The sequence below is a fragment of the Miniopterus natalensis genome, chromosome 19 (genome assembly GCF_054644295.1).
Source record: "Miniopterus natalensis isolate mMinNat1 chromosome 19, mMinNat1.hap1, whole genome shotgun sequence".
Classification (NCBI taxonomy): domain Eukaryota; kingdom Metazoa; phylum Chordata; class Mammalia; order Chiroptera; family Miniopteridae; genus Miniopterus; species Miniopterus natalensis.
The window spans coordinates 21,616,480-21,644,434 of record NC_142099.1 but is presented as its reverse complement, the minus strand read 5'-3'; the positions used below and the strand labels follow the sequence as shown (position 1 = coordinate 21,644,434).

Genomic DNA, 27,955 nt, shown 5'->3' with positions numbered 1-27,955 from the left:
GGGCAATTCTATTCATTCTTTTTAATAAGCAAGCATGACATTGGAGATCATGTGTATTATTTTTCTGTATCCACTGTATCAGTTTCTATTGAAACATTTATCTATAAGCCCTGGGCCTACCTGTACAGAAATTTACTCAAGTTCCTTGGACTTGGCAACTTGCTTTGTTCCACTTTTATAGTTATACTTGTTTTCTCTGCCTTTAGCCTATAGAAATTAGTTTAACATTGGTTTACACTTTGGCATGCTTCTTATGTGGTCACTGAAACACCATATTCACATTGGCTCTTATGGTTCCCATATTAAGGTGTGGGGCTTTATTTCTTCATGCAGTTGTATATTTGAGCATTCCGTTGCCTGCTTTATATCAGCTTTCACAGATACTAATACATTTCTATAAGGATATGGGATGTTTTTACTTTTTCTCAGTGTGGATAGGGGAAGTTTGTGGTGTCCAGAGCAGAATTCTTTGGTTCTTTGAAACTTTGAACTTTAATAAGTTCTCATATAGCAACAAGTAGAGACCTGAATTCTTTTTGGAAGGCCTTTCCTTCGTTATGTGAAAACCACCTTAATGGGCCTTTTGGTTATGGAACTGAAGCAAGTGTTTTGGGAAAACCTAACCCAATGTTTTGGGGAAAACCTGTGACATCACAATCTGAAAGCAGGTGTTCTAGAGTTTGACTAAGCAGCTAAGGAAGCTGAGCAGCTAATACTTGTGTGTAGTTAAGTCATGTTGTAATTTGGCATTCAAGTTAGCATGCCTGCCTAAATGCCATAGCTCAGAGTTTTCTTAGATTCCAAATGAATATTTATTAAAATGAAAGTACATTATAGTGGTTTAAAATTAGAAAACTTAAAAATAGGATTAAGAACCAGAAATCAAGATAATGGGAGCTCCCAAAGGCAGATGGAATTAATTACAATTTTCCTTTTGATACCATTTCATCCATATACGCAGGAATTTCTCCGCAAAAATTTTGTGCAATATTGATATGGCTCAGGGCTCATGACTCCTTTTTGGAGTCTTTACCCCTTCACAAAATAAAACTCTTTAAAGATCACAGTAGGTACTTAAATACGTGATTGATATTTCATTTGCTTGGAAAGATTTTAGTTCAAGCTCATCTATAAAGTCCTTGAGAAATGAATGCACTAATCAAAGTGGATTATATCTCAATGTGCACACCCTGACTCTATAGAGAGGTGTTAGCTACAGGCTTCCAAGTTTACATTATTTAAATCAGTAAAAGAAAGGAAACCCAGACTCTTCAATTTAGCTTCCGCATTATCAATAAACTCCTTGGAGGCTCTGTGCAGTGGGAGCCGGGGTGGGCCCATCGGAATCCCAGACACCAGAGTCATGATGGCTTTGGTCTGTGGTACTCCAAAACCTATAGAAAAAGTAAATGAGGAAATGTGACTGAGACCATCCATGTCACCAGAAATATCCCAAAGAAGAGATCACACATTCTTATAGTGACTACTAGGACAGCATAAGGTGGACTAAAAGATGGGAATATTTCTAGTCAGTAAGATTAGAGGAGACATAGGAAATCGCTCTTCATGCTTAAAATACGTAGAAATGCTGGGGGCGGGGGAATGTAACAAATTGACAAGCTGTAACATAAAACAAAGTAAGACTCAAAGTTAACCTCAAAAGCAAGAAGGAGGCACCAAGTTATCAGGAATGAAGAGGTCAGAGAATGAAGGGCTGAAACTGAATAGTCCATGAGAAAAATCTGATTCAGGGGTATACTGTTGTTGATCAAATGATATAGGACTTCATTGCTAGGGCAGAATTTAGTTCAAGCACGTCTAAGAAGTCCCTGAGAAATGCACTATTTAAGGTAGTTTATGACTCAATGTTGCTGTTCTGGGGCTGGTGTTATGAAGCTGGGGAAGGAACACAAGGGGAAGCCTTGGGTCTGTGCAGAGCAAAGAGCACATGAGGAAAAGGAAGCTTCATGAAAGCCAGCAAATGCACAACTAAAAAATTTCACATCCTGCGAACTGATACAAAATTCTGAAAGAGACTTCACAGAGGTAAAAGAAAGAAGCCATGGTTAAGAGAGGAGCACATAAATAAAGAATGGGAAGACTAGGGAAAAAAACAGTCAAAGAGAAATACTGGAAATGAAAAATATATAATCAGTGAAACTAAACATAGCTGGACACAGAATTGGTGATTTTGAAGGTAGATCTCAGGAAATAATCCAGAATAGAGAAAAAGATATTTGTTTTCTTAACTAGCTATTGCTTTTGGATCCATGGTATAAGAAGTAACTCTCTTTTGCTAAGTTAACTTAGTTAACAATTTAGCAAAAGGAAATTGGGAAGGAAAATACTAGAATGACTAAATAGATAGCATATAGTTTGATGAATGCAAAATGGCCTTCCCAGGCTTACTATGAACGGTGGAACAGGGAACTACCTTCATGATAGGACTACAAGTTTCTTAAGATAAGTTTCTGTTTGACTAAATCATGAAAACCCCAACTCCCAAGAACATCTGAAATGAGTTTTTTAAGATATGTTCTTTTGGAACATAAAAACTATTTTCAAGAGTCCCCTTTTATTTATTTATTTATATATTTTAACCCTCACCTGAGTTTTTCCACTGCTTTTCAGAGAGAGTGGAAGGGGGGGTGGAGAGGGAGGGGGGAGGGAGAGAGAGAGAGAGAAACATCAATGTGAAAGAGAAACATCAACTGGCTGCCTCCTGCACGTGTCCTGACTGGGGCCAGGGATTGAGCCTGCAGCAGAGGTATGCGGCCTTGGCTGGAATTGAACCCAGGGCCCTTCAGTCTGTGGGCCGACTCTAACCACTGAACTAAACCAGCTAGGGCCTCAAGAGTCCCCTTTAAAATGCAAATATTCTGGCAAAAGTTAGTCCGTTCAGCTAATGTCTTAGAGCTATATTTTGTAAAACTGTTCCAGTATCAGTGCTGGTATGCAAAACAATCTTACATATACAGGTGAACTTTTAGTTCTTTTAAAAATTCAATAGTTCAATATCTACTTCAGCGTACTTTAGGGACATATAACTATCATACCCAACCCACAATTTTGTAAAAAGTATTGGTTAGGGCAAGGAAATAATAGGTCATGAATAGTACTGGTGGCACACAAATAGGACAAAAATGATGAAAGTGGAAGAACAAATGGGAAACACTGTCTTTGAAGGATTAAGAGAGCTAGCTGAGAACCCAGTGAGAACAGGGAACATAATACATCCTAGGCGCTTCAGGCTCAGGAGCAGTTGCTAGGATAAGTCAGAAAGGCTCTGAAAGGGAGGTAGGAGGCTTGCCAAGAATAAGTCTAAAACTTTTCCTGGACTTGACCCAGATTCTCAGGAAGGGCCAATCTCTTGCAGAAGTGGAGTGAATGGTGGTATTTGTCATGTGTTATAGGATAAGATGTAGGAGACTCTGGAGAGGTTTCTCTACTCAAATTCACTATATTTCCCTCAAATTTTACATTGTCATATTATCCAATCCTCCATCCATTTAAACTTAGTTGTGTTTATAAACTCTTTTTAAGTTGTAGATACTCTTGGGAGAGCTGTCAGTCATTCACAATTTAGTAAGATCTATATTCAGACTGCCTTCCTCCGAGCACTTAGCCTGAAATCAGCCACAGCGTGGTGGTGGAATTTGAATGAGTAGAAGCAAGTAAAGGGAGGGGGGAAGGAATAGAAAATGGTGTGTGTGCAGGGTGCAGAGGTGAACAAAGTGCTAACGTGGAAGACAGAGGTTTGAGGAAGGTGCCCAAGACCTTCCAACTGGGCTTCCTTCTCCATTTCATCAGGTTGGCCCTGGAGGTTAGTACTGGAAATAATTCTGCCTGCAGCAGAGCATTAAAAGGTGCTCTTGTTGAAGCCTCAGAGAACCTGATCAAAATGCCTCATCGCTTTCTCTGAAATCCTTGGAGAAAGTCCATTTCCTTTATAGGAGAAAGGCCTATATTCCCCAGTAGCAGACAAGCAGGAAACTTACCTAGTTTGACCACAAAGTTGATAAATCTCTGAATACAAAACTGGAAGGGAACAAACAAATCCATAGTCAGTATGACTGAGCTGTGATGATGATTTAAAGAACTTAGAGGTCAAATTACAGAAACCCCAAACCAAAAAGGCCACACACCTTAGTTTTCTGAAGGTCTGTCAGAATGCAGAAAAACAGCCAAGTGAGGATGGTTGAGATCCATCCAGGACCCACGCAGAAAAGAAGCTCCAATGACAGAATTGTGCGATAGAGAGTTAAGATAGGGAAGAAAGCCTTTAACCCATCAAGCTTACGTAGGTAAACTTATCAGATAGTGCAGTTATTTCCAAATGGGTACACTAACCTCTGGGGTACTTTCCAAGACACCTTAGGACAATTGGCCAAGGCAAAGATTTATGGGAATCAATGTCTAGACTCTCAACTTCCATAAGTGCTAATTTCTAAAACTGATCAGAGTAAGAATTCACACACAATGGAGGTGTGGGTTGTCCTTTCACGGTCCTTTTTCTCCCACTTTTGACAAAATAAAGACATACCTCCCACATCACTGCCCTGGGACACCTCTGGGAACCAAATAAAGGAGCAAATCAACATATTGGTATTGGCATCGACAAAGGAAGTGGCCAAGGGTTCCTCTAACTAATGGATAACGAGTTCTCCATAAAAATCAGAGGTTTTCAGTTTTTGCCTCCAACAGTGCTTTCAATGTTGCCACTCAGGTTGTCAGCTGAACATCAGTAAATGATTGGGCATTCTGATTTTTGGAATGTGACTTAAAAAGAATTGAGTGGCACTGAGATAAAATTTCTTCCATTCTTATCTCGTAATTTACACAAATGGTTTCATAGCGCTTATTTCTCTAAAAACAAAAACCAGAAAGAGTATTGATGCTGAACCTTAACTCAGCAGTAAGTAATATTCATCCATGATTTCATGAACTAATCCATATATAAAAAGACTCCCATCCACCTCATTAAGAGATGCATTTTCAATAACATTTTACTTTTATCTTGTTTTCATCAACTGTATACTAGTGATAAAAAATCAGTGCAGAATAAAATTTAAATATCCAGAGCCTTACAGACATATATGTATATTTTTTCCCTCTCACACCCAAACTATAGCACATCACATTCACAAGTCTGTACCTTGCTGCTTTTTTTTTTCTCTACTTAATATATAGTGGATATCTTTCTGGACCTGTACATATAAAACTATCTCATCCCTTTAAAGTGCTATTTGTAATTTGATTGTGTAACTCAAATATAATGTATTCAACCATTTCCTTATAGATTGGTATATGGGCAGTTTCCATCTTTTGCTATCATAAATCTACTGGAAGGAATATCTTTGTACATGAGTTATTTCACTTATGTAAATATAACAAAATGGATTTAAGTCCCTGAGAATGACTAAGGTTAGCCCTAATTTGCTGCTTGGCTGCCTCTTTACTCCACTGCAAACTCCTTTAGGGCAGAGACCAGCTTTACTGAAATATGCACTCGGCTCAACCCTTGGCATATGCGTAGATGAGTAAACGAGACCCACTTGCCTTCTATAAAAAGAAACAGAGAATGTGGTAGACTGACTTCCTTACCAATACTGTTTTGAGTAGGATAGTTTATTTGAGTGGGACTAAGGGGAAAAAAAAAAGAGACGGAAACTGGATCAGCCAAATAAAGGAACCACTAAGGGTCCGTATCGCAGCTGGTACAGAGCTTTCTCCAGCCTATGCTTCCCCTGTCTTTCAGCTCAGAACAGATGGGAATTTTCAGAAATAACTTATTCTGGGAAACTAAGGAAAAAGAAAACCATGAATGCAAAGGAATGGCAGAGTCCTCACAATTCAGACTTCTTACCGTAATTTAAATCAAAGTCTTGTGGATTTAGTTGAATTTAGTTGGCATAACTTCCTCAGTCCCTACCCTGTTCCTGCTCTCAGCTTCACCTGGTCTGGGGCTGACCAAAGGTAAATATTTAAACTGCGGTTTAAACTTTAAGTAGGGAGTAGATTTAGGCTGGCTCGGTGTTCAAGATAGGCACCTACTCTGATCTTGCTTATGTTTTCCATCCCCACTTGGTTTCTTGGGGTACCCCTCTCGGCCACTCATTATCCTGAAAATCCCTGTGCCTCTTGGCCTCCAAAAGTCTTTCTCTTGTGCCAACTCTACTTCTTTCCAGCTCATTCCATTTATCTGAGGTACACACTACCCAGCTGCTGAGACCTGTTCTACCCAGCAAGGCTCTTTTTCCCCCCGTACAGCTTGGTTGTCTTCCATGTAACATTCATGGCAGCCACCATTTCCCCTGGGCTCCTCCCTATCACACAGGAACTCCTGCTGCTTTTCTTTTCCTATGTCAAAGCCAGGCTCCTGTTCCCTGTTTTCTGTTCTCAGCACATTTCCAAGGTGAAGGGGACTGACCTGCTCTGACTTTGAATTAAGTCTCCCAATTTTTAGGTCACCAGCTTCACAGCTTCTGGTGACTCAAGTGTGGCATCCTCAAGCAAATGACATGTGGGCATTTCCCCAGAAATCTACTACTATTATTTTATAGTCACAAAAATGCTTTGAACATAAGGTAAAAATAAGATCATTTCTAGGAGGAACAGAGAGGAGTCATTCCTGCATGGGGCCTGTCCTATTTGACATGTAGGGGCCACAAACAATGGGGACAGGTTTGATTTTCAACAAGAGAAAAGTGAGAAACAGAAGGAAAGGAAAGAGAGAGGCAGCTAGGCAATTTTACTGCGAGCAGGTATGGTAGGATGAGAGGGGCTAAGAATTCTCAAGTGGGAAAGAACCCAGGCTGGGATTTAGGTGAAGGGAAAAAACAGTTAACCTGATAATTCAGGGCTGACGAGAAGTCCTTCCGTTCATAAGCCTCCAACATCTGGTTTGTCTTTTTCCCCAGGTAGTTATAGGTACTGAAAAGAAAACAGCACATGCTGTAGAACCAATAACCCAGTGGGAAAGGTCCAGATCTTCAAACCCCACTGCTGCTTACAAGGAGCAAATACACAGAGCTTCCAGGTCTATTTTTAGGCCCTAACCTATTAGAGAGTCAGGTGTCTTCAGTTCTGGGTTTTCTGGCAGCACTAAGCAATGCCAAGAGGAGGCAGAGAACAGCCAAGTGAATAAAGAAAATGAAGAAAAGTGGGGAAAGGATAAAATTAGAAAAAAGAAGAAGAAACTGAAGGATGGAGGTGTGTTTAGTAAGGAACCACTGAGGCCAACTCCTGCCCCAGGGCGCACAGGGGCCCAGTGCAGGATAAGAGCTGTGGGTAAAACGTGCGTCCTAAAAGCCTTATGCTGAAGGGGGCACCAAAGTCAAAGGGGCAAATCCCAAGGGATTACCTAAATTCCTTGACAATTTATATATTAGAAAATAATAATGACAATAATAAAATGAGAGGCCATTTATGAAGTGCCTATTATATTCTAGGTGCTTGACATAAATCATGTTGCATTCTCTCCATGCTGTGCAAGGTAGGCCCGGTTTCTATTTCGCTGTGATGAAGTCATGGCTCAAGAAGGGCTACAGAGTTATCATGAAGTTTCCATCACTTCATGCCCTCTGTTACAATCCAACTCAAAAGTTATTCGATCTGATGGTCTTGTGGACTTAAAAAACAAGTTCTAACTTTAGTAATAGAGACAAATAACTCTGACTAATCACTAACACCTTAGAGAAACCAGAAAGATAGGTTATACAAATTTATAGCTAGAATGTTTCCCCATTTGTTAACAACGTCTTGTATAGTAAGTCAGTATGAGAAAATAAGCTTATCTTGATGTAACAAGAATAGAATGTCCATGTATGTAGACACTGGAGTCAATAGCAAGGGATTCCAAGAACGTGGAGGTCATGTTATTGTCTGGTAATAAAGGGAAAAAAAACATCATAGCTGAGAAAAGTCACTTGTAGATGTGAAATATCCCTAAGTCCCAATATGTACATGGATGTCTGAGGAGTTTCAGGATACAGAACTACATTCAAATCCCAGGGGTCTTAGGTATGACCTCAGTTAGACAGAGAGGAACCTGATTATAATTAAGAAGACATGAAGTCTAACCAAATGCGCTCTGCTTATAAATTACATTAACAGAATTAAAATGTCTAGTATTGAGGCAAAAAAAAACAAACAAGAGTCAAAAAAGTCACAATTTCCAGGAGAGAAAAAGTTCCACGGTCAGCAGATGCAGGCATTCAGGTTTCCTTGGTAGAAATGGCCCTACAGTGACCATGGAGACCCTCCTGGCTTGTGAGCGAACAAGCCATTAAGACCAGCTAACTCAATTACTCTTCATCAAAGCCATGCTCACCAAGACACCTTGTGACTATTACTTTGCTTCCCCTGTAGTTTCCTGCAGGGAAGAGAGGCACTTTCAGTTAGTGCAAATATTTCCATCAGTCTGCTTGCAGGCACATTTCTAATGAATTCGGTTAACACGTGCAGTGGACATGCTAATTGAATTGCCTGCCTTCCCTGAGCCTTCTGCTGAGTAGGCATCGGGCCACACGATTCTACTATCCTGGCTGCAGATGATAGGACACATCAGGTGGACACGTGACTAGGGATATCCTGAGATGCCATGTTTGGGCAGCCACGGTGGGCCACGTGTGTTCGGAAGCAGAGAAAGCCCATCTGGAGAGAGAGAGAGAGAAAGAGGAGATAAAGGGTTATGCAGAGAGATGCAGAGGGGAGCGTCTCCAGAGGACCACAGATGGAGGACGAGCTGCCTTGGCTGCTGAGAGCTTTGTAGGTCTGAATCTTCGTCTTCTCTTAGGCCTAGCTACACTTCCTCCTCTTGAGTTTTATATAATTTCCTAGGATTTGATAACAACATCTCAGTTCACATAAGCTAGTTTGAATGGGCTTCTGTTATTTGTAACCAAATAAATTCTGACCAAGAAATTCTCTGCACGCTCTCAGCTCGTGTGCCTGACCTCTGACTGCTTCTGATAACAAAGACAGAGTTGCTAAGCCCTACTCAATTCCCTCTCACTGAAAAGATTGTGGGGAAGAAAGCCTACTTAATTCCCTCTCATTGAAAGATTGTGGGGAAGAAAGGCAACTTCTAAAGAAAAGTGTACACACAAGAAGTATTACTACTTAGGAGATGAATGCCTCTGTAGGGGAGCTTTACATTTTACATTTATACATGTGTAACCACTGGGAAAAATGAGTCCTGCTTACCTGCCCACAGCTCCAGTTGCTCCCATCACCAGAGCACTCAGCAGTTGCTAATCAAAAACAGACAAGGAGTACTTACTTTTATGAAAAGAGAGATAAGATGCTACTATATAAGCAGCTCCAGAAATTGTTTTGGGGGGAGCTAACCTGTGGGATATGCCAAAGGGTGCCTTACCTCATCCACCCCGAAAAGAAAAGCAAATTGTCGCTGGCGATTCTGATCAACACACTGCCCAAAGTCTAAGAGATCTGTGTCGCTAAATTTCAACCCTTGGAAGGTGGGGATCTTCTCCTGAATCCCATCCAACAGCTCCTCAGCACGAACTGCTCAAAACAATGAATGCCTCATTAATCTGCCCACCTCCAGAAAATATCAAATAACATCTCATGTAGCCCCATACATATGCATTGAGCTGCCAGGAGCTATTCTCAGCCTTAATGACTGCAGGTTGGACATGACCCCTTGCCCTCTGCCTAGCAGGTCTTATGTACTTGTCAAATTATAGCCCCAAGTCTTCCGTTCCTTGAAGACTGTCGATGGATATTTATGGATCACAACTTCTATTTTTATTTTTAAGTAAGTTAGGAATGGAATTTAAAAAATAATCTCCTTAAAGTTTTCCTTTAATTGTAACAATCTTCTTACTGGAAAAGTATAGTAATAAAAGAAAAACTAGAAGTGAGAAAAGGTCAGAGTACCCTTCTATGTGCCAGGCACTGAGAATACAGTAGGGCACAAGGCAGACACAGTCCTGTCCTAGTGGGGCTTCCAGGCTGTGCCTTCCCATATGAGGAGGAAGGAAGGGTGTGTGTGATAGACACAAGGTGTCTGCTGGGCGTGCCTGTGGGTCAACTCCTCTTTCATACTCGACTTCCATTATAAGGTGGTGTCAGTGATTGACAAGGGCTGACTTACTTTTTAAGAATGACTTATTTTGGAGTAATTGGAACCATCTAGTTAACAGTGTTATGCTTTCATGCCATGGGGTGGGTGGGAGGGAGTGGGGTTTCTTAGTGCAATAGGGCAGGATGTGAGAGGGGGAGGGGAGGGAATGGAAAGAAGCAGTACTTACTCTTTACCCCCGTCAAGGCAGGAATGTGGTAGTAATAGAACGGCAGCGCCGGGGCAGCCGCAGCCACCTCCTTTAGGAAATCAATGAGGCCATCTGAAAGAACAGCAGGAAAGTCAGGATGTGAACGCGTGTAAAACGCTGGCTTTCCCTGGTAGATGAACCATCTCACGAAAGGCAGCCATCCTTTTCGGGGGCGGGAAGTTCTTGGCCCCTCTTACCATCCCTGAGATTGCTTACTGTCATGTCTTTGCAACTCACTTCACTGGAAGTTTTATTTTCCCTTCTGTAGAAAGGTCAAAATAAGATGATCCCGTTCCCATCATTCTAAAGCACTATTAAAACACTGGTGAACCTTCCCCCTACAAGAGAAGCTCATGAAATACTCTAACAAAAACGAGAAGCCCGTCAGGTAGGACTCTCATTCTCTGACCCCAGAGGGGCTAAGTGAGGTCAATGAACAGCTAAGACTTTGTATTAGGATCAGAATAAGAAAGGTGTGACTGAGGAAACTCTACAGCAAAAGGACAGGCAACATCTGCTCAAAGAGGGAAGTGACGAGTAGTCGCACGGCCCACAATAATTCAACCAGAGTTTCGCACTTTTGCCTTTGGGGGAGAAATCCAGGTATATCAGAAGAGAGCTCCCTCTGGTTGACTGAAGAACTGGGACTTTGTACCTCACCCAAGGTGAGCTCCAACTGCAACACTGCTGCAGATAATAAATAAATCCAGCGGCACTGCTTCTCATGCCACTGGAGAGTGGGAGAGAGAATCTTACACTCTTCACCTGAAAACTGTGATGACGTGTGGTCTGTGATAAATATTTCTGAAAGAAGCATTATGTAAAATTTGTTCTTTTCTTCGTGTCTGTCTTTTGGGAAAAGTATTCATATAAAAAATTTTAAAGCCATGTGGAAAAAAAAACTTTCCAAATGTTCATTTTAAATTCCCCAAATAGCAACATTTAAGGTACTTATCTATACTAACAATTATTTCCTCTCTACCAATAATAGGTGTTATTTCATGATAATTTCAACCCGTTATACATATAGTTATGGATTTATTTAATCATGCATGCAAATAACATCTTGTCTGTCTCTAATCCTTTTAAAATGTGTATTTCCTTTTTTGCTAATCAAAAGGAATAAAAAGACTCAGGGTACTTGGAAACCACAAATAGTTTTTATAAAGAGTGTAGAGGGGGAGAAAACAATACCTTGATATTCTGGAAGACAGTAGATGCTTCTGTGAAATCTCTTTTCAAATCCATCACTCACTCAACCTTATATAGAAGGTTGACTCTCAAAATGTTTAGCACTTACATTCCACTTTTTTGAGAACAATGGTCCCATGCTTTGCCATGTGACTCTGACCCTTTGCACAACTCATACAACCAGGAGTAGACACCTGACCCAAACACAGGCACCTATAGGTTGACCTGAGCTTGATGGATGACCCAGTCAGATTACTTGGCAAAAGAGCCAAAATCCTTTAATGAAGTCTTTTCTTTTACAGATCCAGGGAGACTAAATATTCTGGAGAACTGCTGTACCATTGCAAAGTCATGTGTCCAGTCCATAAAACTTTTCTTTCACGAGTTGAATATAACCATTGTGAATGAAGGCAAGAAGAAGTGAACCATGTGAAGCACTGTGCATTTAGACCTAATTACCTTTGTTCTGTGGCTTGAGAAAGAAAGGTACAATGACAGCGATGCCATCGGCTCCTATTTCTGCTGCATGTTTGGCCTTGAAAAAAAGAAAAAAGACCCTTATGGATCTGGTCATAATTCTGATATGTGTAGGTGTGGGGGTTTCCCCACACCAACAAGCAATTCTCTGACATTAGCTGGGTATCCTACAGTTCAACTCAATTCCCACACTACCTGGACAAAGAGTCAGATTCCACAGCTTGAGGGCTCAGTCCCCTATTCCCCTCCCCCAGTTCAGATGCCAGTTGCAAGCCCAGGTTATCACCTGTGATTCTGACTCACTATCTATAGAAGTTCCAACAGCCCTCTCCTTGGGTTGATTAATTTCCCAGAATGGCTCACTGAACTCAGAGAAACATTTTACTACTGTGCTAGATCACCAGTTTATTATAAAGGATAAAACGCAGAAACAGCCAGATGAAGAGATGCACGGGCAAGGCATGGGGAAAGGGTGCAGGGCTTCCATGCCACTCTCCCCAACTCTCCACCTATTCACCAACTGGAAGCTCTCTGAACACCAACCCCCCTTTTGAATTTTTATGGAGGCATCATTTCATAGGCACTGTTGATTAAATCATTAGCCACTGGTGAGTAATACAACTTCCAGCCCCTTCCCCTGTAATCCATTATTCACTTGGTTGGTTGTCTTGGCAACCAGCCCCATTCTTAGGTGCTTTACAAAAGTTATCTCATTACCTAAAAGAAACACCTTTATTGCTCTCACCCCAGGAAATTCCAAGGGTTTTAGGAGCTCTGTGCCAGAAAAGGGACAAAGACCAAACAGAACAGTCCCTTCTTATCCATGTGGCTGGTTTATTTCACTTAACGTAACGTCCTCAAAGAGGTTCATCCATATCGCAGCATATGACAGGATGGATTTCCTTCCTTCTAGACTGAATAATATCCCACTGTATGCATGTAACCTATTTCATTTTCCCATCCATCCTTAGATGAATGGCCATCGTGACTAGTGCTATGAACAGGGGCAGGGCAATCTTTCCTGTTTCAGTTCTCTCCCCCACTCTCCAGACAGCAATTCTCAATTTTTACCATTCATCATGGCTGAACCCTGTCTTCCATCCCCTGTATGCCCAGCAGATGGCCTTGCCTTTTACTTTCTAGAGAAAACAGTTTGGCCCAAAGTGTGCTCCTTACCTGCAAACTTAGCTGCGTCTATGCCCATCCTTCCTTTGCTTAGAGAAAGAGGTGCCTCCATCTCCAAACGTCTGCTACGGCAGTTATTACCTTGGGCTATTCTCTTTGGGGCTCTGTGCCTGTTTCTGTGCCTGAGTTCCTATACCTTATATTCTCCAGCACAGCATATAATATATAGCAAAATTGGTATTGATTTTAACTTTGGCATAAATATGGAGGCCCCTCAAGTGGTTCTCTCCTAGATGGACCTACACACATACCAGTTCTTGGGACTCCTTCAAGCTCAAGGCTCCTACATGAATTACTACCTGATCCAGCCTGCAAAAGAGAAAGCACAGTTGCATCACTTGAAGTTTATGACAACACAGAGGGGCTGCACTATCTTGGTTTGTGCTGGTTTTAGCAGTTAGCTAATATTTGATTAATCTCAATCACAATGACTATTACATTCTGCAGTGGTGTATTTATAATTTATCTAATTCACGATTTAAAAAAAAGAGTGTCCAGAGAATAAAATTTAAGGTTCAAGTGAGCAGTAGAATTTTGAAACCAGTAACTGATTAATCAATACTTGAGTACTTTTTTTGACAAAGCATTATTTTAGATGCTGTATTTGATGGTGCTAATGTGTATAAAGATAGGTGTAAAACTGAGATTTCTGTGTGAGAGATAGAAATAAAGAGATTCCTCAAAGAGTGCAACCAGGAACCAGCCATATGAGAAATAAATTCACTGTAAAAAGCTTTTTCCTATCTTGTAAGTCCCTAGAATTTGGTCCTAAGAGGTTTTCTCTGAAATTCCAATGTTCATCTTCAGAGGTTATCCATGTGGCCCCCGGGGCAAGAGGCCAAAGAGAGACTGGTCTTTTCAGGGTAAGATTACTAAGACCCCACTGTGGATCCAGGTACCCCCGCTAGTCTTCTGAGGGACTCTGAGTGACACAGAGCCCACCCTCAGGGGATGGAGACACCACATTTCCACTCAGGCCCAATCATGGCATCCTGCACTGCTTCCTGAGTTGTTCGGTCTGAGGTGAACCGGGACGAGCCGGGAAATGACAGGATCGGGTCACATCGCTAAAGGAGACGGGGACACTTCGGGGAGAAGGAAGCTGGCCGACCTGCTGACTCTGGCCCGCGCTTTACTGCGTGATCTCCTGGTCCCTTTCTCCAGGCCTAAGTGAAAGCACTCATCCATTCCTGCTCCCCCCTTCCCTGCTGCTAGAGAAAGCCACCACATGGCTGAAATACAACCTTGTCATTCCCCAATTCAGGAGGAGGCTCCAAAGAGCCTTCTGGTCGACCTGACTCACTTGCCTTGCCAATCCCTGCAGTAGCTACTCTAAATCGTCACGATTCTCCTTAAGCTCAAAACCACATCCCAACTCCTTGTTCTGGGCAGATGTCTTCAGTTCCTAGACACCAGAGATAAAGCTGCTTTCACATATAGACTCCCTCACTTCTCCCCCTCTGCACTGGGCTGTGTCGCCATCTATGCTTTGCACGCAGCTTCTTGACTGTCATCTAAAGCTGCCCTACCTACTTTAGGTTTTATTTCAAACTCGCCCGCCAAGACCTTCCAGCCAAGGCATCAGTTCTCCATTCTCTTCAATCTCTTCTCCCATGGCGGCGTCCTTTCAGCACAGAAACATGCTCAAGACTTTCCTACTTGAAGAAAAAGCAGCGGTCCTTCCTCCTCCCTAATCTACCATTCCATCTCTCCTTCCCTTCCCCAGAACTTTTTTCTGCAAATAAGCTACTCCCCTGCCCCCACTTCCACAGGCCGGCTGCATTCCTCAGCACTGCAGCCTGCTTCCACTGCCGTCCCCCACTGGCTCTGCTCTCTCCAGGGTCACTGGTCACTTCCTCCACGTCAATGCAAGTGGCCTTCTCAGTCCTCCATCTGCTGACTTTCACTGCATCTAACAATTATGATAACAAAAGTCATAATGAACACAGCATCTACTGCGAATAAGTACAGCGAATTCTTATGTGATACTTAGTACTATGTGTCAGGCACTGTTCGAATCCTCACCAGCTCCTTATAAGATAGAGACTATTATTATTCCTATTGTAAGGATGAAGCCCAGGGTGGTTAAGACTTGCCTGAGCTCACAGAGCTGGCAAGAGGCCCTGAACTCAGGCAGCCTGGCTTTCTAGTCCTGCTTTTAATTTGCAGGCTCACTTGGGATTTACCTCCAATCTTTGCTCCCACCTACAGCACATCAATCACTCCCTTCTCTGATCCCTGTTTATACTATTTATCAGAAGGAGTAGAGTGTTAGTTTTCATGATCTGACATCTCCATTGAATGGTAAGCAATCTGAGGGCAGGGATCTTGTTTTATATCCCCGGTGCCAGCACAGTGCATAATACACAACGTAATAGACAACAGATAAAACTTGGTTAACTGAATGTGCTTATTGAACTGACACTGTCCTATTTGTTTTACTGTGACATGAACTGAGAGTTATAATGAGAAGATATCATCACACTGAAGTTTAGAGGACACAGGAAGTCCGCCAAGATAGCAAGAGGAAGCCCCACAGAGCATGCTGAGCATGTGCATGGAGAAGACCTGTAAGGAAGTGGGCCTGACAGAAGCATCAGGTCCCATCCTGAGAAGGGAGGGAGCATGACTATCTCAGCAGAAGAGCCAGGAGCCCAGCAGAGTCAGTCACCAGCACCTTCCCCTCTTATCCCTCCAGCCCAAGGCCAGGTAACCTAAGAGGGTTGATTGGTGGATAGATGAGAGGCAGGCTCCAGTTTCCAGAAGGAATCCCTGCGAGCCAGGCGTGTCTTGCAGCCCAGCTGCCCTTCCACAGAAAGAAGGGCGCTCCTCTACCTGGGCTCCTCGTGCAAGTGCTGGGATCCTCGGGTCCCTGCTCATTTTCTCACAAGCTGACCTCGAGCCTGACTTGTGACCAGAAGGCAGGAAGGCTGTGTCATCAAGAAAGAGCCAGAGACTCGATGCAACTCTTGCAGATGAGTGTTTTTATCCGGGTGTTTTTATGCACTCACTTGTTCCTCCCTTTTGTCACCCATGCCTCTGCAACCTGGCGACGCTCTGAGGTGCTCAGAGACAAGCCTTCTCCCGTTGTGCCATTCACTGTTCCAAACAAAGAGGCAGTCAGTGGAACCAACCAATACTTTCATTCATCCAACACCAGCGCTTGGAGGGCAGGGTAAGAAATCCCTGCTCAGGAGGAAGTGACACGGGGAAATACCAGAGGGTAGAATCAGGGAGGGGGAAATGCCATGTTTCCATCGTCACCTCAGACTCAGTCTTTTTTCCATCTTTACCTTGTTGAAAGTAGCAGGAAGGGGAATCCTGACTTATAATTACAAACCTGTCATCGTTACTACCAGGGATAGAGAGCAAAGAGAACTGCCCATGTTTTAGGCAAATCTCCAAAACTTCCCCTTCTAATAAAGTCCTCTCTTAATGGGTCACAGAAAGGAGGCAAATGGCACATGAAACATCACTGGGCCTAATGCATATGGCAGCACTTTGGATTCCCAAACACTGAGCACTCAGCTGGGACAAAGGAGGAGGGTGGGAGGCGAGGGGGAGTTGGAAAGTGTTCTTATCACTCTTTTGGGGTCTTGAGAGACCTCAGACATGCTCCCTAGAGCCCTCTGAGGAGGAAGAATATGTCTTCCCTACTACGGCTTGGAGCTGTAGGGGGACACTGAGTGGTTCTGTAATCAGGGTTTGGCTGTGACATGTGGCCTGATCACCTTTTCACAGAAGTTTTAACCTGCTCCGATTATGACCATGGTGCCTCCAGCTCTGAAGGGGACCCTGTTGGTAGAGCAGCAGCTCAGGGCCAAGGTGTAGTGACCTTAGAATGACAACCAATTCAAGGGGCTGAGGCCCAGAACACAACTCAAGCGGCAGCAAAGTTGCAGGTAAGTATGGTTGTCAGGCTTAAAATGTTCAAAGTCTGATTATTCTAATTTCTATCATCTATGAATAAATGAGGGTAACTGCTAGACCTGTGATTCTTTTATGTGCTGCAGTTAGATTCTTACATGTACAATAAGAAAGGTCCGGGTGAAGACAGAATTAAGCACATTCTTAAGAGAGTGAACCCTGGGTCTTGTTCCTCTATCACTTCTTGGCTGAATAGATTTGGGCAACCTAAATACAAAACCAAACCATCAATTTTCTTCTTCAAATGGGGATAAAAACAATACCTTATCTGTTTTGAAGGCACAGCACTAAATTAGATAATCTCTTGAGGTGCTTTTTAGGTCTAAAATTGATGAGTCTGTAAATTCACAAATTTGACAGTTTAGCCAGGCTCAGTCATAACCTAGGATACAATGACACTGTGACCTCCTCGCTACTTTCTAAGGACAGAGCTAGAGTTATGTAGAGAAATCTCTAAAGATGACTTACCAAAAATATTCTTCACTCCCTGTTTTTCCACAAGATAATCCACGTATTGACCAATGACTGAAAAGTTGATTTCTCTAAAAGGCACAGGAAAACAAATAGGAAAAATGTATATTTAGCCTTTTGTAGAATATTATTCCATCGGTCCCCAAGTCTGTAACCTGCTCTCTGTTAATAGTTTTTAAAATCCACCTCGTCAATTTGTGAAATTCTTAGCCTCCTCTGAATAATACCAGTTTTTTTGCTTTGTTTTCTTCTGAGTCTGGTGATTTCTCTGCTCAGCCACATGTTCCTCACTTATATGAGCAAAACACTATTAATCAACAAAGGCTTTACATTTAATTATTAAAAATCATCAAATGTAATATTTAAAATGAAGTTACTGAATCATCTTTTGTCCTTTTTGGGAAGAGAGATGTTTGGGGGCATGGCTAAATGAGAACATTTTCTACTTGGTGAGAAGCAATCATTTCTTAGGCTTACAAAATAGGAAAATTCAATCTTACTAATTTAAAAATTTTAGCACTTAATATTCGTGACAACAAACAAAGACTTAACTTCATCTGTATTTGCTAGTTTTAAATTGAAGAGGATTACCAGTTGCAAAGGAACTTTGCTGTCACTTTACCTCTCAGAGTGTGGTCTGGGGAACAGCAGCATCTGGGGGAGTCTCAGAAATGTAGAGTCCCAAGCCCCCCATGTCCTACCCAGTCAGAATCTGCATGGTAACAAGATCCCCATGTCGTCTGCATACACTCTGCAGAGTACTGACCTTGGAAGGATCTGATGCTTAAGGCAATAAGAGCTCTTCTCCTTAAAATCATATCGATTGTGAAACCTAGAAACTGACTCAAACGCAAACCATGTAAAGCTGCCTGGTCTCAATCAAAATACAGGTGGGGTGGATGGGGGACGGAGAGTGAAAATACAAAGGAGAGCTGTGGGGGCAAGTCTGTGTTAAACGCTGTGGAATCTATGGTTACTGTTGCCAAGAACACCAAGTACTAGTTGACCACCATGTGCATTTTTGTCAGTGGGGCCAGAAAATCCTAATTTAATTTCAACCTTATTAACACTCTTTTCTTATGTACTAATTGTAGTCCTTAAAAAACAAAACCAAACAAAAAAATCCGATTCGTATGGAAAACATAGACACCACTGGGTATTGTCAAAGGGAATGGGAGCAATTGAGACAAAAACAAGGAATTCACAAGCAATCACTGCCCACACAAGCAAATGACAAGACACCAGCCTGAGCCTGCCCCGGGAACAGGTGTGCTGTAATGTCCTTAGAAGGGTTCCAAGGGGAGCAGGCTCCCTCCAGAATGGCTCGCATACAGGTCTCATTACCTTCCCCTCCTCACCTCACTTGTTCAAATGCCAAATCGGGCCTCTCAGGTTTGCTAAGCAGGTAGGCTCCCTGAATGCACGACAGGAATGAATTTAGGTTGCACTCGCTGAAGGTAAGATGGGGGTGATAGGTGCCTAGACAGCCCATCTCAGGACCCTCATTTAGGTCAGCCTGACCTGCTCAGCTTCTTGAAATCTCTGCGCCTTGGGCATGTCTGAGCACTTAGAACCGTATCTTTACAGTACACCAGCTCCTTGCTGCTTCCATCAGGTCTTCCCCACTTGGGATAAATTCTGAGATGCAGGAACAATCAGCAGGTTTTGACCAGTGATGTCCATCTACTCATACGAACAACCAAGAAACAGTTCCAACAAAGCCAGGGAACTTCTGAATCAGATAGAAAACTGGGAAGAATCTCACTGGGCAATAACCTGTGCTGGAGTTACAGATTCAAATACAGTGGCTCCTCTACACTTTCACCGAAGTGTTAACACCTCCCCATTCCCCCACTTACTCAAAGACTTTGAGAGAAGCTCTGTCTTTTTCATCAAGGAGAAGCCTGTAGAGCTCTGGACGGTCCAGGCCTGGTAGGCACTGTGCATCCTTTAGTTTAATTTAATGCTTTCTCATCTGGGAAAGGAAACTGGAAAGCTTGCTTACATCCTCAGAAATTCTTACAGAGAGAAACTGACCTACTCAGTCTGTTTGGGTGTATGTGCGTCTCCCCAAACTGGGCTCCTAAACTCAGCAGAGACCCCCACTACCAAGTGGGCCCCGAATGGCCAAGCCAGCATGATTGCTCAGCACTGTTTCAGGCTCCAATGATATGCTCAGTCATTACTACTGTTATTACTCCTCAGTGACAAAAACCAGAAATACCTCACACCCTCAGCCAAGTTCACATCGCTTTTATCATAAACATCAATTATTTATGCCCACCCTCCAGGCTGCAGCAAGAACTTCCCGAAGGCATGGGCGGTGCTTTTTTTACCGTGCCATCTCCAGTCTGCACCGAGCACAGCACAGATGCTCAACAAAGGCTGGTACAGGAGTTGTGATGTGGGAACTTACAATGATAACGACACATCCATGATCTGCCTTAAAAGCGCTTATCCTCACACTTGCACGATGCTTTTAAATTTCACTGTTACATTAACTGAGTGGAGATTGCCGTATATAAATAACTAAAATATTGAGGCAAGTATGGTGAAGGCTATGAGTTAAAAATTACATGAATAGAAGTCAGAAGAGGGACTGAGCATTCTAATTAGGGAGGCTGGGAAGGGGAGGCAGGGAGGACGCGGACCTGGAATAAAAATCAAGATGAAATCCCATGATCCCCCCTCTTTGTCACGTTTTTGAGAGCTGCTATTTGTCTGCCCTGTTCTGGTGCCCTCCTCCTAAGGGGTGAACTGCACCGTCAGGCAGATCCAGGCAAGTACCCACTGATTCTTCTCCTTCCTCAGTGAACTCCACACCATTTCATGGCTTCAGTGGGCAGTGTTTCCATCTACACTGTCTCCCACCACCTCCCCCCCATTTAGGCCTGGATGATTGACAAGCTACGGCAATTTCACTCAGGTTAGGGTTGCTAATGGGAGAGAGATGATCTACCCCTCCAAGAAAGTTTGCTGCTTCTTATGAAATGCTTCTAGCCTGCAGGGGTGATACTAATGGTGGAATTTCTGGGGCAGTGACAGAGTCACCCCAAATGCCCTGAGACTTATGGCTTTTTGGAACTACCAAATCCCCTTAGAGAGATCAGAGGTTGAGAAAGGATGGCCTCCAAATGTGTTTTGTTGACTTTCACAGTGTTAAAATTTCTGGTCATGTTAAAAAAATGATTTTATTTGAAAAGTCAGAAGATCTAACAAGGTCAGGCCTACATTTCCATATAGCACCAAGTGGCTGGGGAGCGCAGTGGCTGCCCCCATGGAGGCACAAAAGCCCCGGGTCGCCTCAGGAACTTCAGGTCCCTGTCTGACTGCAGGTGCAAGTTCGCAGCCCTTGGCAGAGATGCTCAGGGGCCCCAGTTACAAGTGAGCCGGGTGAAATCACCCAGAGCCGTTACCATATTTGTCACAGAGGCACCCAAACAGCAGGGCTAGGGTGATAATAGGATGATAATTATCTCTGGGGACTTTGCTCTCTTCCCTGTTTCCCACCCACTCTACCTCCCCAGGGTATCTGGGTTCGTGTCCATCGCTGCAGACACTGTGTCAGTTACCAGGAAGCCACTAGAGAGAAGGCAACAATGAGAATTAATTGTTCTTCTTCTCACTGGTTGTTTGGGGCTTGGTGCTTATGGAAGTGACAGGTGGCCCCAGGCAGTTCACTTGAAAGAGCTGGACTGACTTTTTACTGCATCTTCTCTTCCTCTGAGAGTCCCAAGAACATATCTCACCACTGGCCACCTCGAGGGAGACTGGCCCAGAACCAAACCCCATGCTTGCTGTAATCATTCTCATTCTAAACTCCAATTTAATAACTTAATTTCAGTTCCCGTGGGTTCATATTCTTTGCCGTAGGTCCATGATTATATTTTAAATAAAAGTATTTAACTTTTTTTCATATTACAGAAGCTATTGTAATTTATTTTAGAAAATACACACAATAAGAAAGGAAAAAAACCCTACTCAGGATCTCCCTGGAGATAATTATTCTTATTAGTTTGATATTCTTCTATTCACGAATACACAATACTGTATAGTATTTTTAAAATAAATATAGGCATATTATATATTATTGTAATATTATTTTCACAGCCTTCCAAATAGACTATTTCCCCACATCTTTAGATATTGTTACTATACTGGCTACACAGCATTTCACTATACAAACGAACATAATTTAGCTAATGTTCTAGTCTTAGACATTTTGTTTACTTCCAAACTCCATTAGGGTAGGGACCTTAAATCAAATTATTTTTAACCACAAATCGAGGCACTAAGTGAGTGAACTCTGAAACCACATGTAGACTATATCTGTCTCTTTTCTTACAGTATAAGGATAATAGAATTTTTCTGAAGTGTCTTTTCAGAGAAAAACCCCTATTGCTGTTTATTTTCTCTCCTGGCACACAGTACACAGGAAAGATATTCACTTCGACAATGCAGAATCAACAGGACAGGCCCTTTTCACAATGGGCATGATCTGGCCTGCATATCAGAGAATCTGACATTCCGATTTTTTTGCCTCTCACCTGGATTTTTCAGCATTTAAAATCAATGGAAGTTATGTGTACTTTTGGCAAAATAACTACTTGGTTACTTCGAAGCTCCTTCAGCAGAGAAGTGGGAAGGGATTATGTCTGCCCCACCATGCCAGGACGTTTTCTGGGCATGTGGGTTATAGTCTCCCAAACACAGTTAAAAAGACAGTAATCTGTACAACTTGACTCCAGCATGCCAGGCCCTTTCTGACTGGGGTAATGGGTTTTGTTTTACTAGAGAATGTGGTGAAGATTCCCACGGTGAGGTCAAGAGTGTTCGAGGGAGAAAACACAGCTTTTTTCTTGACACTGTGGCCAATCTGAAACGGACTTTCTGTTCTGATGACTATACTTGCCCAAAGGAAAAAGTGACTTTCTGAAACAATTAAGGAAAGCAAAAGTCTTTTGCTCTAGTGTAGAAACAGACAGGGTAAAGAGAGACTGGGTAGAGAGAGACTTTCCTTTCTGGCTATGTGGCTAAGGGCAAGATCTTTAGGATCTTGGTCTCATTCATTGCAAAAATACAGCTAATAGCTCTGCCACAGAGTGGCTGTGAAGATTAAACTGGAACATGTACATTAAAATGCCCAACATGATGACTGACACACAGGATTAGTTTCCTTTCCTTTGTTCTCTTGACCAACGGCATTAATCATCCTTGCAGTACATTCACTCACAAAATAGCAAAATTCCCCACACATTGAGCTAGATGCTGAAGATATCAAGATCAGTAGGATGCATGCTCAGTCCTTAGGTATTGCCTGGTCCTCTAGAAATGCCTGTCGAATAAAGTTAAATCACTCAGAGCCTGCTGGGAGGGACAGCTATGTAACAGCTACTGTAATACTCACTACAAACAAATAATTCTGATGTAATAGAAAAAGGTATGCACAGGGTCCTGTGGGATCACAGGGGAAGGGTCCTCTCAGTCTTTTTAGGGAAAATGGGGAATTTTTGTCAATCTCCTTGCTCGAAGACATGAACTTATATTCAGAGTTGATTTAGTAATGAGAATTCCTTAGAATCAAGAAGAAAAAAAGAATGCAGGGGAATAGTTCTTGTTCAGCCTTCCTGAATCATGGAGGCCATGGGATACAGTACAAACCAGGTAGGAAAACTCCCATGATGGAGGCTGCCAGGAGATGTCCAGGTGTGAGATTCTATGTGAACTTCTTTTTGTCCTGTCTCTTGGAAACATGTCTGAGATGCAGATTCCCTTGTGGGCAAGTAAGTTAATGCCCACCTACTCCTGGTGGGTGCTCCAAACCTGCTTTGTACCTACAGGAATGTCTGGATGGAGCAGGTGGTGGGAGAAAAGGGAACCAGCATAGCTTACGTGCCTACTGTGTGCTATATACTTTTTTTAAGGCACTAATTTAATTTTTACAAGTCTCTTACAAAAAGTGCGTTCTTATTTTGACTTGAATTGATGAGAAAAGAGGAAATAGTGAAATGGAGGCAGGAGAGCCAGAGGTATTTGGAAAATGGAGAAGGAACCGCAAAGCAATCTCCAATACATGGGGCCTGGTGTCCCAGGAAAACAGCAGGATGGGGAAGAAACACTGACACCCTCAGTGGGTCCCAGATGAACAAACAAGACTGTTTTAAGAAGCCTCTTCTAGGCTAAGAGGGGTCTGATCGAAAAGATTAAAGTGGCATCACCAGATGCAGAGTTTTGAGTTTGCAAGCAGGATCTCACTCCATACAGGAAGTAAATTCTGCCTGCTCATGCAGTCACATGTCCTCTGTTTTATCTGTCCAAGTGACTGACACAATGAGAAGGAGCTGACTTCAGCCTTTCTTACAACTTGTGGAAAGGGAGAAGCAACAGAAAAAAAATTACTACTAACCACTGAGTACTCTAAATGGCATCTCAGCAAAAGTTTTACTTAGACCTAACAAAGATGTGATTTTTTTCATGAATCTTAGAAGCTGGAAGTCTTGAACGCCAATGATCTAAAAGGAAAACTGTAATATGGCCAACTTTGAATGAGAACAGTAAAAGTTATAAGAAATTTCATCTACTTTAAAGGAGTAGGGTTAACGTTTACAAATTCGGCAACAGAAGACCAAAAATAAGTAAAACCCTTATTTAAAGATATCTTAAATTCCTCACCTTCCTTTTATCCCATCTTATGCCAAAAAGCAGTTCAAATATATGGACCTAAGTGCACACTGATCCTGTGCTAAGCACTATTCTACGGATAATCTCGTTTAACGCTCATAACTCCATGGTGTAGGCATAATCATCATATTTTATAGAGGAAGAAAGAAGAAGTTTAAAGGAGCCAGAATTCTGACAGTTTTGGCAGACTGACTCCTTCAAAAGGTCAAAAACATTTAGATTCAGGAGGTAGATGAGTTTCCTTTTTCTAAGTGGCAATGCCCAGGGAGTGGTTATATGTCGTGTGTGGACATGTATGGCACATGACCATTATGACAGTCTAAGCAAAGGGACGGCCATACTATTCATTTGGAAGTCAAAATACTTGCTTGGCCTATCATTTCTCAGCAATCATCTGTTGTTACCTCCCACTCCTGGAGGCTCCCCAATATGTAACCAATGTTGAAATGAGACTATAAACACGCCTAAGGGGTCCCTCTTACAGCTACTTTCTTCACTTTCATCACAGCAATGAACAGCCTGGGGTGGAATCACGCAGACGTTTAGAGACAGGATCTAGAGGGGCCAGGCCAGGGTTTGAGGTGAAATCTTGGTAAAAGGAAAGTCTTACCCAATTCCACTGGCCTTGAGGATGAAATCCAAGGGGAATTTGCATTGTGGAGCTAGAGACCCTGGGAGAAAGGTGAGCTGCTATATCTTTCCTTCTGTCTTTCTGCACTGTTTGAGATATAGAGACCTTGTCTCTGACTTGGGGCAAGAGACAGTACAGGTGGACATCTGATGGAAACTGCCACTTGGCAACAGTACCACAAAGCACAGAGTTTAAGTGACTGTTATATAGAGAACATCTGTCCATTCTGGTAGAGTGACAACAAATGGTAGTTACCCGTGCTCGGTCATCGGCGTGATGGTTGCAGCAACCAGACCTTGAAGTTTCTTCTTCGGGGAGGCCATTGAGCTGCTGAAAAAAGTCTGGAAAACATAGAACAGAATTCCTCTCTTCTCCAAGGAATGTCAATTAATGATAAAACTTCTGGGCAAAGTCCATTTACCAGTTAGAACTGTGAAAAAAGCTTACAAGCATGCAAACACAGAGAGTAAGTGAGAAAGTAGGATTTTAGGGCTTAATGCTAAAGGAGGGGAAACTATTTTTTAAAGTCAGGATAGCAGTGGTCTGGCAACACATATACCACGGGAAAGGCCTCCAATTTCATCTAGATGATTGAGGCAATGTCAGGCTTCAAAGAGCAGGGGTAAAAAGCAACAGACCAAAGAAAGGACATAACCTAACTCAGGGAATGCAAATATATAAAGAATTACTACTACTTAAATCGAAATATGGTCAGGAGAAAAGGGACATTCTTATCTCTTTCTATATCTTCATTCTGTTAAGCAAGAATTTCACCCCAAACCAGCTCTTACACTTTTAAGGCTTCAGTGTGATCTCTGTAGTTTATCTTCAGATTTTCCTAACTATCCTTTCAGATTCTAATTTTGACCAGTTATGTCCTGTTTTCCTAGCTCTAGTAAACCACATAAACTACATCACAATGATTTATTCATCTCTCCCCCACTAGATCAAGCTCCCCAGGACAGGGAATATGTTTCGTCTTTGTTTTTCCTCTGCTGAGTGCTCTGCAGACACTTGTGTGCAATTAAAAATTGATGAATTTCTGGTTGATTGAATGAAGTGTTCAGATTGCAGCTGAATGAAGACTTCGAACAGTGCCAGACACATAGCGAGAACAAGTTTGGCCCCCTCCACGAAGTCTTCTCTGATGGCTATAGGACATTAGCAAGTCCATCATTATTCCCTTACCAGCCTCCTCTTTGCTGTCAACTCAGCTCTACCGGTACCTCCTCCCCAACCCTAGCTTCTCTTGCCTATTCAGGGACTAAGTCATTTCAATTCTGTTATCTTCTTTCCTGCATTCCTTCCCTCTCCTCTCACCGTCCCTCTCATAACTTATCCTTTGTTACCTCTTATCTACACCAATGGGCACAACCCAGGTCCAAGGGGCCCATGGAGGCTCAAGAAGGTTCAAGTGATAACAGTTCCAAGAGCTGGGTTCAATGTGAAAACTCTCCTAAATAGAACAGTACTAGGCTGTTCACACTAGGCTTCCATATTCTTGGACTTTTAGCTGCATTTATTTCATGCTTAGGGCAGTTACACTGATATTCTTATGATGGTCAGAAGCTCAGAGTGGCAGATATATATATATGTGATTGAAAGAAATCAAGTTGTGGCTTAAGTATAGTTTGATTAGTTAAAACTTTCAAAGCATGAGGGAGTGGGATGAGAGTTGGGACTCACTGTCTTACCTTCTTTCAATCCATAAAGGCTGCCAGATTAACCTCCCAGTAGCACATTTCTGACCTTGCATTGCCAATAACTTCCCACCTTGGCTTCCGTGAAATAAATACTAAACTCCCTGGCCTAGGTCTCTGCAGAGATCTCTTCATGCCTTCAAGTGCATTGGCTTGCCTGTTGCTGTTCCCTGCTGTCACCTTCCCTCTCCTGTCTGGCTTGCTTGCCTCTCTCCAGTGGTTCTTCCACCCAGAATCTCCCACTTTAGCCCCCCAGTCTAGCCACCTTTTAAAAAGCTAGGGAATATTCCCTGGTCCCCCAAGATGAAAATAATATCATACCCCTTAAAATGTTCCCCAAATGCTGTTTTTTTTTTATTAAAAACCTTATGTCAGAGTTATTAGCAGAGAGTTTGGGCTCCTCTTCCAGACTGTAAGCGATCTGGGGGCAGGAACGGCCTAAAAAATTTATCTGTGTACAGAGCAACATGCTAAATAAATGAGCAAAGTTTGCTGGCTTTGTGAACCATGAAACTCTTGCAAGAAGAGCTGGGGTAAAATATCACAGCAGCTGTAACTGAAGAAGCACAGATATTTTGTCAATTTGAGTTGTAAATAAACTTGGTGATGTTATGCTTTGAAATTCTTTCTAACTTGTATCAAAAGCAAATGGTTAGAAGGTCCACCAGCCTAAGGTTTAAGGTGAATTTAAAATATTATTGCCCCAAACACTGGGAAGGGGGTATTACTCTTGAAATCGTACATCTCTATCCACAGACAAGAACACTTAGTGCAAATAATTCTGGTTGCCTTCGTCAAATTCTCTGAAAAGGGTAAAGTTTAAAAGAAGAAGAAGAAAGAAAGAGAGAGGGAGGGAGGGAGGGAGGGAGGGAGAAATAAATCTCTGGGGGAGGAAGAGGATGCACCTCTGGGTAAGAAGGATGATTGACAGGGAAGTACTTGGAGAGGAAGAAACAGACAGAGAAACAAGACAAGACAAGACAAAACAAAACACAGAAATACGACCACTTTTCCATAAAATGAAGATATTGTATCAAATGTAATCGCTAAACTCTCTTCTGCTCAGTCGCTGATTCTGGTCATTTTGACAAAAGCATCTGGAAGGACTTCGGGGTCCCTTGGCCCCCCTCTGTCCGGACACTTCCTCCAGGCCCGAGGGTGTCGCCCTCGCACTCCCTCTGGCTCCCATTCCCCGATTCTGCGCCTTCGCCTTCCCTGGGGCGGTCACCCTCTCCCCCACCTTGAGTCCCGTCCCCCGCGCCCCTCCGCCCGACCCCCGGTGGCCTGTGCGCCCCCGGGTGCACCCGCCCCGGCGCAGGCTGCGCTCGCTCACCCGACGCGCCGCTGCGCCCCCGCCTCGGCCGCGGTGCCAGTCGCCGGGGCCCCGCGCAGTG

The 27,955-nt window shown here is 42.8% G+C and overlaps 2 protein-coding genes across 4 annotated transcripts in view; both read right to left on the bottom strand.

The window, feature by feature from the left end:
* DHX9 (DExH-box helicase 9) overlaps nucleotides 1–6,930 on the bottom strand; it is a 41,784-nt gene extending 34,854 nt beyond the window's left edge. Inside the window, exon 1 of the mRNA XM_087827668.1 lies at nucleotides 6,849–6,930. The gene's annotated coding sequence lies outside the window, so the exon portion shown is untranslated. The remainder of the gene's footprint in view (nucleotides 1–6,848) is intronic.
* NPL (N-acetylneuraminate pyruvate lyase) lies at nucleotides 789–27,955 on the bottom strand. 3 transcript variants are annotated; one of them, XM_087827669.1, is made up of 12 exons: nucleotides 27,895–27,955; nucleotides 25,117–25,202; nucleotides 17,547–17,620; nucleotides 16,163–16,250; nucleotides 13,403–13,460; nucleotides 11,949–12,024; nucleotides 10,278–10,370; nucleotides 9,380–9,528; nucleotides 9,208–9,254; nucleotides 6,849–6,933; nucleotides 3,999–4,038; nucleotides 789–1,394 (listed from the first exon to the last, which is right to left on the bottom strand). In XM_087827669.1, exons 2-12 carry the CDS (start codon nucleotides 25,182–25,184, stop codon nucleotides 1,210–1,212), a joined length of 963 nt encoding a protein of 320 aa, XP_087683795.1. In that variant the 5' UTR covers nucleotides 25,185–25,202; nucleotides 27,895–27,955; the 3' UTR covers nucleotides 789–1,209. The 3 variants fall into 3 exon arrangements, with proteins under 3 accessions (XP_087683795.1, XP_087683796.1, XP_087683797.1); XM_087827670.1 differs by lacking the exon at nucleotides 3,999–4,038 and having other exon boundaries at nucleotides 1,274–1,394; XM_087827671.1 differs by lacking the exons at nucleotides 789–1,394; nucleotides 3,999–4,038; nucleotides 6,849–6,933 and adding an exon at nucleotides 7,856–8,655.

Bases quoted from the DNA above. Each gene is read 5' to 3' on its own strand.
- NPL (XM_087827669.1), bottom strand. From the start codon at position 25,184: ATGGCCTCCCCGAAGAAGAAACTTCAAGGTCTGGTTGCTGCAACCATC. The intron at 9,529-10,277 runs GTAAGTACTGCT...TGTTTTGAGCAG, and splicing joins TGCCTTGACGGGGGTAAAGA to TTCGTGCTGAGGAGCTGTTG. The intron at 9,255-9,379 runs GTAAGGCACCCT...GTTTTTGATTAG, and splicing joins TTCTTTTCGGGGTGGATGAG to CAACTGCTGAGTGCTCTGGT.